The sequence below is a fragment of the Megalobrama amblycephala genome, unplaced genomic scaffold (assembly GCF_018812025.1).
Source record: "Megalobrama amblycephala isolate DHTTF-2021 unplaced genomic scaffold, ASM1881202v1 scaffold265, whole genome shotgun sequence".
NCBI classification, from domain to species: Eukaryota; Metazoa; Chordata; class Actinopteri; order Cypriniformes; family Xenocyprididae; genus Megalobrama; species Megalobrama amblycephala.
In genome coordinates, this window is record NW_025953341.1 from 715,644 (window position 1) to 727,570 (window position 11,927).

General features: G+C 38.5%; 1 protein-coding gene across 1 annotated transcript; it reads right to left on the reverse strand.

Annotated features, from left to right (window-relative positions):
• Positions 1-6,769: 6,769 nt before the first annotated feature.
• Positions 6,770-11,739, reverse strand: LOC125261081. Its single transcript, XM_048179646.1, has 3 exons — positions 10,827-11,739; positions 10,088-10,285; positions 6,770-7,420 (listed from the first exon to the last, which is right to left on the reverse strand). The coding sequence occupies exons 1-3, from the start codon at positions 11,236-11,238 to the stop codon at positions 7,035-7,037; spliced, it is 996 nt and encodes a 331-aa protein (XP_048035603.1). The 5' UTR covers positions 11,239-11,739; the 3' UTR covers positions 6,770-7,034.
• Positions 11,740-11,927: the final 188 nt, after the last annotated feature.

Here is an 11,927-nt window from a genome sequence, read left to right on the forward strand (position 1 = left end):
GGGACTGAAAAATCCGTCCCATCCGATGTAGGTCTCTACATCGCGGTGCCCCCGCGTTCCCATTTCTCCTCCCCCAGAACGCGATTTCGCCCCTGCCCTCGCGGATGTCTGTGCATGCCACTGCATGGAGGACACCAGGTTTATTCTTGCCTATTTATTGAGAAAATCTTATTAAAACCACAATTATAGGCCTATGTAGTGTCCCATGCCCTGAAAACCATATAAACATTCACAGTGCTATCTAGGTAGTCCGGTCACGGTGGCTGACGATTCTGTAATTTCGGTCAAATGCAGGCAAATTTCGCTGTGTATAAGACATACAATACGCTTAAAATGATTACACATATATGTAAATGTTGATGTGCAAATTTTTACCTAGGAAAAATTTACAAAAACAATTTACGATAATTCAATAGCACGTGAAGGCAGAATTAATGAACGATTTTGCATGCACAAATTTTAGAAAAAAAAAGATTTTCTGCTTAGGTAAGGCTTATTATTTCTCGGCAAATATGTGACGCTGTCGTCGATGTGAAATTTGTGGAACGGTTTTTCTCTTTTAGATTGTTGCTTAGATGCTTGTAAAGTTCAGTGTGTGTGTTTTGCTGCTGCGCACGTCTGTGGTGCTGAATTCAGCTGTTAATATGATGGCTTGCAACAGTCTTTCTTGGGCTTGCTTATTTGTTTTTTTTTAAACAAATGGTTTTGCATGTAGTCCTCATACATGCCTTTTAGGATGGAAATAAACATATTTAGTATACCATGTTCATGTTGCACTAAATTGTATGGGGGTGGGGGGTTTGGGGGGTACTTCAAATGTGGTCACTTTAGGACACTACACTGTGTTAATCCGGGCCTGTTGACTAAGTATTGGTTGTTTTCTTGCATGTAATTGAGACATAAAACATGGAAAACATCTACAAAAAAACGTACAAAAGGAAAATGACAACCATACTGTGGCAACTATAGTTGCCGGTGGGCTAAAATGGGTTAAGCTTGTTTCTGTTTTAGTTAATAGTAGTAGCTGAAGGGTTAATGTAGTACTGCTCATTAGTCCTGCATTACTTACTGCATAGTTACTTATTAATGATGGACCATTATTTTAAAGTGTTACCACGATTTGGTGTAGTGACACACATATGTGTCAGGGTAATACATAGTATGTCAGGGTTCTGTCACTTCATTCTGGTTTATTCTTGGTTTTCTGACAGGGCCCTGACACTCATGTTTCGTATTGTCTCTGTGTGTACATGCGGCTTGGAGTGTGCTCAAACCTTGCACTCTCTTCTCCACATGCTTTGTTTTATGTGCAAAGCGTGGTGTTCTGTCACTTCGGTCTGATTATTCTTGGTTTTGTGACAACTCATGTGTTGTCTCGTCTTTTTGTGAACATGCGGCTTTGAGTGTGCCCAAGCCATGCACTCTCTCATCCGTTCGCATGCTTTGTTTTATATGTGGAGTGGGGTGTTCAGATCACTCCTGTCTAGTTCGGTTTTGGTTCAGTGTTGAGGTTCGAACATTCATGCACCATAGTTTGTCTTTCATTGTGAGCACACAAGCCGAGTGTTTGTGGTTTGTTTTGTATCCTTGCTCATGTCCCTAGTTGCCAGCTAGTCTAGTATGGTTATCTTCTGTCTCTTCATTGTTTTCTAATTTTATTTCTGTTTTGTTTTGCCATATCACAGGTCTTTTGTTGTCCAGGTATGTTGGTTGTAGCTTCTTGTTGTTAATAAAGACTTTCTAAAAAATCTCCAGCTGCTTTTATCATGGCTGATTTTGTCCCCACCACTATAAGAAAGCCTTTCTTCTGTTTAAAATGGGGGAAAATAACTTGTGGCAGAGATAAATGTGTTTACTGCGTGTGATCAGTGGCAGGTCCTGCAGTTCCAAGTGATGTCACAGAATGAACTGCATACAAATGCTCTGGATATACATCTGCTTACAAACTACTGAAATACAGTTCTGATAACAGTGAGACACTTGTGAGAAAACAACAACAACAACAACAAAGAAAACTGTCTGCTGCATGGAAATGTGAGCAAACCAGTTACTTAAAATTTGAACATTGTTGTTATTATTATTATTATTATTATTATTATTATTAATAAAAGGACAGTGAGGCCAGTGTTTTTCTTCAGAGAGAAGAAGTCACTTAAACATTGCTTGCCTTTATACTTCTTCCTCTTAACACCCCCCCCCCCCCCCCCCAAACATAAGGGCGTCCGTTTGTTCCTGGGCAATGTGCCAGTCATCCAGCGACCTGCTGTTCTTCTGATATTACATTCCTCTGGCACTGACTGTGCCCTGCCTGACGCCAGCGCTCCACAAGAACTCACAAGTAAATATTTCCAGCTGTCAGTGCTGTTATGCTCTCTAGTGAGGTCATTCATTGTATTCTCACACATTTACAATGTTTGAAAAGGGTTCCGTCTGTTTATTGCATTCAAATGTATATCTTATCAACTATTAAACTTATAAGTTTTGTAGATTATCATGCTTTCTTGCTTGTGATGGTAAGATGAAGTCAAAGTAATGAATCATAGTAGGAGTCAGTTACTTTCCAATAAGACTTTGGTTTACTATGTAGGTTAATGCAGTTTTGGTGCAAATTATTTATTCACTGCTGTAAAATAATAATAATAAAAAAAAAAACACATTAATTCAAACTAGTTTGAGCTAAATAAAATAATAATAATAATAATGTAGTTCAGTATATAATTAATAAAAGTACATGTATGTCCTGTTTAACCAATTTTAAATGGATGAAATCATTGTCAAACACAATCATCAGTCTCCTGAGGTGACAATAGAGTTTGTAAGTCCATCTGTTTAAATATGAAGGATTTTCAGGTCAAGGACAAATTTTTGGTAGGTTAAAACAGCACTCATTGTACTTGGCATTAATTTACATCATTTAGACACTTAAATTTTATCCATATACAAGATTTTATAAAAATTTGATACAGCAGAGTATATATAGCATATATAGCAGAGCAGAGTTATAGACATTTAAGTAAAAGCTGTTGCAACACTCCTCATTCTTCCCTATACATGTATATGAAAATACTTAATTAAACTATTAAATTAAACTATTATTTCCTTTATTACTTCCCCATTATTTGTGTTTAGTTTAAGTCTTGTTGATGTCAGGCAAAGCACTGGAAGCACAGTGAGCCTTATAGAGTGTTTGCAGGATCCTTACAGCACTATTATGACATCTAGTGGTAGAGATGAATAGTTTATACCGCTCCCCCAACCCACTATGAATTTTAATTAAAAGAAAAAATGTAATTCAGTAATTAAGAGCCTGAAAATCAATGTCAGTGATAATGCCAGAATTAAACAGCCCTGCATAAGTTTGGTGCATCCTAACTCAATATTATTTCTTTAATGTCAAATGTGCATTTCTGTGTGATTGCTTTGGTGTTCTAGGTGGTTATATTAATAGTTCTAGGTATTTACTAATAGTAAGTCCAGTCATCTTGAAAAGTAATAGTTCCTCAACATGATTTTATGCATCAGTTACATCTGTTGTGCAGACATTTAATAGGCCGACCTGTTGGATATTACATACATTATCATCATCCAGGGCCACATAATCAATAATTTCAGACCATGGCATCACTTTTATACATGTATGACCTGTGCCAGGCTAAACACAAGGAGATTTAAAAAATCCATTCTGTTATGTAACTATAAGGCTTTAAATCAGTTAAAGGAGACTTCAAAATGTGTATTGTTGTGGGAAAATGGGTTGGATTATATTGAGCTGAATTTTGAGCAGAAACTCAACCTAAAGATTATTAAATATTGCTGTGGACTAGTGATTAGTCTCATGAATCAAACTAAAATAATAATAACTGGACACATAGCCTTTGAAAAATCCCCAGAGCATTTTCTTTAAAAAGAAAACAAAAAAAGGATGCATATTTGCTATTGTTGCTGTGAAACATGGTTAATAATTAAATTTTATTTAGCATTGTTTTTTCCAGCCCTGCTGTCTCAGAACAGACCTATTTTTATTGTGTCAGAAACCATGTAGAAGGGTTCCTGCACATACATTCCTATTCTACAGGAGCTGGACACTACAAGAAGTTTAGTCTCTTTGTCAGTATAATAATAATGAAAAATGCTTTACCTTCTCCCTTTTCTCTATCCTCACCTATTTCAGTAAGTCTTTGCCAGTGCTTGTTTTCTTTACTGCCCAATGTTTATTCTCTGTCACTGCAGAAAACAATATTTTGCACTTATTCAGTTTCTAGTCAAATTAAGTCAGCTTGTCCTTTGAGGACAGCAAGTCAAATACGTTTACCTTTATTTTTCCAGACCGGATAGGCAGGTGAACTCGCCACACTGTGCTCAGAATGGCAGATCACGTGTGTCATGATTTTAATAGGAGTTCTGATACACAGGTGGACGCTGCAACTGTTAAATTTGTTATTCATGGCTACTGTGAGAATAGAAAAGTGTTGTATAGAACATTCCAAAAAAATATAATATCTGACTTGACCTCCCGTCACCATTCATTCAGACTGGTCCTTACCCAATCCAGGGACAGTGACCTGTTCAGAACCACTATCACTTGCACCAAACATTAAGGGCACTATTATTCTTTTTTGGCGCAGCTTTACCGTACCTGATTCCCAAGCTGCTCTCTGCATGACATCTGTTAGTGGGCAGCTGGGAGTCATGTATCTATCATAAAAGGCAACTCCAATGTGCAGTTTTTAATAGAGAAGAATGGAGACACTAGAATCAGGTCTTTGTGGGAGACCACAGATTTTTACCATGGGCCTCATCACTGAACCGCTCTTGTCCCACTTCCCTTGAAAGTGTGTTGCGGACTGCTGAGTGTGATTTTTGAGCACCAGGTGTCCAGCATTCATTCCCCATTCATGTTGTTGGTCTGAAAATCAGAATGAGTTCAACAGTAAAATTCCAGACACATTAGGTAGGACTTAAGCGATTTGTGTTTTCTTCCAGTAAGCCTACAGACGTCACACTCCACATGTCCAACTCCAGCATAACAGAAAGCAGGGACAACAGCTTGGACTTTTGTCTTCTTGAGTTTCTCCAGCATTTCAGCACACACTAATATTTAAAACAGGTCATGGAGACAAGACGTGTCTGCGCTGGGATCAGCTGCAAACTCATTCTGATCCTGCTGATTGCAGCAGTCTATTATGCAGCTCTGACAGTAACTGAATGGCAACAGCCACTGGATCCTTCAGGAGATCCAGACACACTGAGCAGCTGATCTCTGTCAATTTTGCTGCTATACACAAAGATAGAGATGTTCACAACAGCTCAAAAAGTTGCAGTTTCTTTAAACACAGATAAAGGAATGCACAACAGCTCAACTAAGTGTTTCCTTGTTCTGTTTGACAAGAATCTGAAACTAGTTTCTAAACGTGGCAATAAGATGTTAGTTAGCTGATACATGGCGCTTAAACTAATAGTAACTTTTAAGTTTTGAAAAGAAAGACTGGAACTGATACATTTGAAAGGAAGTGTGCGCTATAAAGACTTCAAAATGAGTTTCATCAGTTCACACTTACATATAATTAGATAGAGTAAAGGTTATCTGTATTTGGTGTGCTGTCCAGGGGGAGGGCTCCGAGCTCTGAATTTTGGCCTGAACCCAGAGTACTCCCCCGGTTGTGATAAGATTAGTTAGAACTAAGTGAGGAGATGGGGTGGTGGAGGGATGCTGATAAACTGTCAATGAACAGAGGTAAGTCTGCTGTATATATATTACCTCTTATCGTTGAGTTGATTAACTGAATGTGCTCCTTTCGTGTTAATTAGGTTAATTATCTGAACGTACTCCTCCCAAACTTTGTTAATAAAACATAAGTTAACGAGTTTGTTTGCCCATATAATCTTTAGGGTATTAGGTTAGCTAATTTGGCTTGCTGTCCACTGATGAGGGGCTCGATGAAGCAGCTTCAACTCGAGCTCTGATATACCCCCCACAGTGAATAAATATAGGATATGATTACATAGGGCAAGGTACCTGAGATGAAGGTGGAGTTTGGGGAGGTGGAGGGATGCTGGTACAGCTGAGACTGAAGAGAGGTAAGCAGCTGCTTATATACTCTGGTTGTTGATTGGAAGATTAGATGGGCTCGCTCCTCCCTAAATTACGTTTAGGAACTTCACTTAGTGACCCAGTGTGGCACATCCATCCAACCTATCTCCAAAGCACTTGTCCTCTGTAAGGTCTGGAGTCTGTCCCAGTGTCACGGGGCACAGGCGGGGACAGTACATATGGACAGTCCATTACAGGCCTCACACACACATCCACATCTATCCATTTCACATATGCTACATGTTGCTGGATTGTGGAAGAATCCAGAGCAACATTTGGAGAAAATGTATATAATTATCTGTGATTTTATTTTACATTGATATTAAATGTTTGATAATGGGGGATTTGTGGACATAGCAATTCATACATTCTACCATGTTTATGTTGTAAGTAGTTGTAAGAAGTAATGTTTTTGAAGAAGTCTCTTCTGCTCACCAAGGTTGCATTTATTTGATCAAAATACAGTAAAAACAGTAATATGTGCAATATTATTACAATTTACAATGTTCTTTTTAAATATATTTCAAAATGTAACATCCCTAAGATGGCAGAGCTGAATTTTCAGCAGCCCTTTCTCCAGGCTTTGGTGTCACATAATCCTTCAGAAATCATAAAATTAATAGATAAGACTCATGAAAACATATTTTTCAAACATAGCATGTCATGGCTCCTGATAAATTACATTAGACAGAGACTCTTTATTCATGGCTGAATATAGATACTTCATTCAGAAGCTGGTACAAAAAAAAACAATAAATCCTTTAAACATAAGCTAATATGTCACAGTAAGCTAAATAAAACAACATGGCTTCTGAACTTAATGTAAAATAAATAATCGATTGCTACTTTAAGTTTTACAAACCAGTCCAAGGGTTGCTCAAAATGAAATCTACGAATGCATCAATATTAACAATATACACCAGGTTTTAAATAACTCTTTGAATCACTTTGATGGTAGGTTCAGAGTCTCTGACGTGTGGCCATTTGAATCGTCTTCTGGCCGAGAAGTCATGCTTAATGTTGACTGGTGCACAGGCTGCCAGTGCTCTGCAGGGTGTGTATCGAGGATATCGGGCTGGGGATTCGACTGCAGGTTGGGATGGGACTGGGGCAGGAGGCTTCTTAACCCTGCAAACAGCTGGTTGACTAAGGCCTCCATAGAACGGGTATGTTCAGCCAGAACTCTAGCAACGAGACGTTCCTCTCGTGCATGGCTCTGTTCCAGTTGCCGCTCCAGCCACGTGTTTTGTGTCTGCTGCATTCTTTCAAGAAAGTCTTGATACTGGGTGTGCAGTGCAGTGCAACAAGCCCTTCTGCGTCTGAACATACCTGAAAGAAGAAGAAACAGATACCATCAGCTAAATGACAGTGGCCCCATAAGCTATTTGGACACATATTATCAATTTCATGTTAACAGATATGTATTGTTGAAATCAACAGTATTAAGCAGAACATTAGGGTGAAGTGGTGATTTTTGGAAGTTTTGCGCCATTTCATTTTTATATTCTTCTGAATTATACAAAGAACAATATGTTATTAGATTTTCCACATTATTCATGAGCGGGAACGCCGTTTCATCACAGGTGATTTATACACACATTTGTAAAACGTTGGACAATCGCACACATGCATGAGATCGCGTTACTGCACAAGTCCTCACAGCAAGTGAGAGGATCATATCCAAAACTTTTCTGGACATACTGAATGAACTCTAGTGCATCATATATGAACATGCACCATTTAGGCCAGTGCTTCTCAAAGTGTGGGTCATCGCCTACTAGGGCATTGTAAGCAGGACACCTCCCTGGTTCTCAAATCTTCCTCACTTTCACACGTTAGCAAATAAATACAGATCTACAAATAAATGGAAAGAGGCTACCCTGCTGAAAAATTCCGCATAAACCAGCACGAATCCCATGCTGGTTTTTACTGTTTAGTGTTAGTCTAGCGGCTGGACCAGCATAGTCATGCTGTTCTCAAGCCAACCAAAGCTGGTGAAGCTGGTTCACCAGCACGGTCTTGCAGGGTTTGTGAGCAGGCCAGTTGTCTGTAAGCAAGCAGTGTTTTGGGAACAAGCTTTTTTTGCTGCCATTTTTCTATATTTAACACATGTGAAAGAAAATCAATAAGATTAAAACATGATTTATTCTTAAATATAATTATAACTTTGTAATTTCTTTTGCTCTGTTACGTCCTGAGACATATTTTATTTGTGATTGTTCTATGTGCTTTGTGGTGTGTTTGTTTTCTTTTTTTTCCATGTTTACCGCTACTATTCTCATGGAGGTCATTGGGTTCACCTGTTTCTGATTTGCTGCCTATTCACCTCAGCACCACTGATTGGCTGCAGCCAGGAGAAAGCCATCATATAAAGCCAGCACTGCCTTGCAGCAAGTGGAAAGGGAGAGGACCGCCCACCGCCCACCGCCCACCGCCCACCGCCCTCCACCCTCCACCCTCCACCCTCCACCCTCCAGATAACTACTGTTTTCTGTAACTGACAAGTGTTAACCATTGGTGTTGCATGAACGTAGTTGAGACTTTTGTTCAGAATTTAAGATTTTCTTTTAAGGAAACCTATAGGGAGGTGGGTATCCTTTTTGTTTGAAACGGCTTTTCTCTTGGTTGTGTAGTCAGGGAGATAGGCAAGTTCATCTGTTATTTTCTTTTTGTTTATGTATAGGTGAGTTCTGGTTAACGTTAGAGTTAGAAACTTTTTGTTTGTTGTGTTGGCCTTTGCCCCGTCCTAAAGCTTATGTTTTTCCTTTATCTTTTTCTTCTGATTCAATAAACACCTATTTAAGCTAATTTGTTCTGAATGTGTGTTACTGGGGCTGGAAACAAGAAGTTCCTGTGCTCTGTCTCCAAAATTTGTTATTGCTATGCCATTACCCCTAGACTAAAAAAAGGCTAGCATGTAAGGCTGCATTTACACGGGGCGTCAGCGTCAACGCTTAACGGAGGGTGTGTCTGAAGCTTGTTGACGTGACAGTTATAGTGATAACAGCTAATCACATTACTTTCCGGTGTTGCACGAACGCAATTGGCTAGCGACTGCTCAAGGGTGTTTGCATAAAGTGATCTGATTGGCTGACGCCTGCGTTGGCGCTTGAAAAGTCGAGAAATCTTCAACTTCTGCCGCTTGCAACGCGACTGAAGCGGTGCGACGGAACCCACAATTCAGTTCGGCAACACATGACATCACCCATTCAAAGTAAATGAGAAGCGTTAACGCCGACGCCCCGTGTGAATGCATCATAACATCCCTCTGTTGAAAGTAGAACTTAACATTTTAATTACTTTAGTTATGATTATATTATTGATGTCATCTTAAGTTTTGAATTCTTAACCACAGGTGTTCATCACTAATGGTCAATCATCACTTGTAGAGTGAATCTATTTATCACTGCAACGTTTTTTCAGTGTTACTTTTACTCTTAATAGATTGAGACCATATGAAAACTAAGCAGTGTTCGTTAGCAATGTGCGTTTTGCTGTGTACCAGTAAAACAGTAACCTGCAACATGTGTTTTTCTTAAGTAATTTATTACAATTTAAATTTGCTTTTGTCTTTATTTAACTATGAAAACACACCAAGTAGTGATATATAAAACAAACATAATTTTGTTTTGGGCTTGCAAAACATACCTTATGCTGATGACTAGCAATGCTGGATTTTCAGCAGGGTATGCAAACTAAACATATATTGTAAACTACCAAGATTTTCCAAGGTGTCCTCTAAATATTGATGGATGTCAGGATACAAGTTTTGAACTGGAGCTTGTGGTTTAGAGACTCTTTTCAGTTCACGGTTGCTTCATTTTTTACAACGGGTGATTTCTGTACTCGCTGGTTGTTTACATTTTGTTCTGTCACAATTTGTAACTTCACAAACATTATAAATGAACCCCAAGGAACATAATCATTAAAAAGAAGGCACAACACCTGTAATGAATCACAGCACTGTTCAAGCTAAACTAGGATGAGAAATCAGACCTTGAGCAGGAGGCTGCTGGGAAGTGGATGGCTGTGTAGATGTGATGCTGTCTGTAGAAGTGAATGGCTGGGTGGGTGTGGAGCTTTCTGTAGAGGTGGAGCTCTCATGAGATGGTTGTGCGAGGATGAGGGGTTCATTCTCCGTTTTCACTGACTGGACTTCTTGAATTCCACCTTCCACGTCATCCACTCCATTATCTTTAACAGACAAATGTGAGGTTAGAAATTCAAAAATCTCTCACAACTACATACTTCTTCTGAAAAGGTTTGTGTTCACCAGCTGAGTACTGTTACTTTTATTGTGCTGCATTATTATTTCATGTCCTTGTATTCATCCTTATTCATTGTTTGTCCATTTTAAAAATGAGCTTAAGATCGTAAATGATTTTAATTGGACTTTTTATGTATGTTTATTTATTATTTATTTATTATAGCACTTTGAATGGGACTGAAATGTGCTAGGCTATATGAATAAATGCACCTTGCCAATATTAAAAGAAACATTTCTTTTTGGCCACTTATTGTTTTAATCGTGTACATTTTCTCAATATTTTGGGAGAAAACTTTATCAAAATGTCTACACACACACACATATACATATATAATTTAATGTAGGCTACTAAAGATATAGGTCTACATGATAAATGTCATAAATGTCCTGATATCATCGTTGTAAAAAAAAAAAAAAAAAAAAAATACTACCTTGGTATTTTTTATTTTTTTTTACATTGACACTCACCATCATCACATTCACCATCCTCAAAAGTGAAGCATTTGCTGTCCGACAAAGGGGATTCGTTTTTTAAGTCGATCTCAACTTCGGTTTGATTTGCCATAACAACCAAAGGTCTATGTCCAAAAATTTCTTCCATAGTATCAAAATGTTTAAATGCCGCATTAGAGCTGCTGGTGTTTTGTTTCTTGGCCTTATAGTAAATGGATTTGAGGGTTTTCCAGCGATGTTTGACTTGATCACATGAGCGCGCAAAGCCTGCCTCCTTATGTCTAGCGCAAACCTTCCTGAAGATCAGACTGTTGCGGTGCTTCCGTCCGTCTCTGTATCGGTCTATGTTCATCTCTTTTAAAGTTTGTAAAAGGAAATCCGTCTCTTCCTCGCTCCAGAAATGTGTGCTTCTTCGATTGCTTGACATCTCTGCCTATATCTCGCAGAAGCCGCAGTTACTTAGAAATATTCCGTTATATTAATAGGGTATTCAGAATAAAGTGTTCAGGTGAGACAAAATTCAGACTAACGCCAGTTGTTTGATTCGGATTCTAGTAATGTATAGAACGGAATGGTGCCCGCGAGGCTGAGGATTTGAGAATACAGCCAATCACAAGGCTGCGTCCCGTCCCCCAGTCTTTCAAGTGTCCCACTCTAATTGGTTGTATACTTTGGGTTGCAGCCTCATAGGTTGGGTAGGCTGTCAATCAATTGTCGGCCAACTCTTCTGATGTCAATCGGATTATAGCGCTCACATGACGAATATATAATCCTACACGTAAAAAAGAGAGAAATATGACCCCAATACTTGCGCATGTAAACGTGGTCAGTAAACACTCATAATTATGCATAATAACAATTATAAGAAGGAAGTGCAATGTTGCTTCTTAATGGAAAAATACATGACATTTTGGCTTTTATCAGTATACTTTACTTTTTGTTCATTCACAAATATATGACATGTTAATATTACTCAGCAACAGTTTAAAACATTTTGCTTGTTTAGTACAGGGTTATCAACTTCTGACCCATATGGACCCCTCACACAGACAAATGCTGCATGAAAATGCTCAGAATTGTAAGAAACATTGTCTTCCATTAATGATAATAATAAAC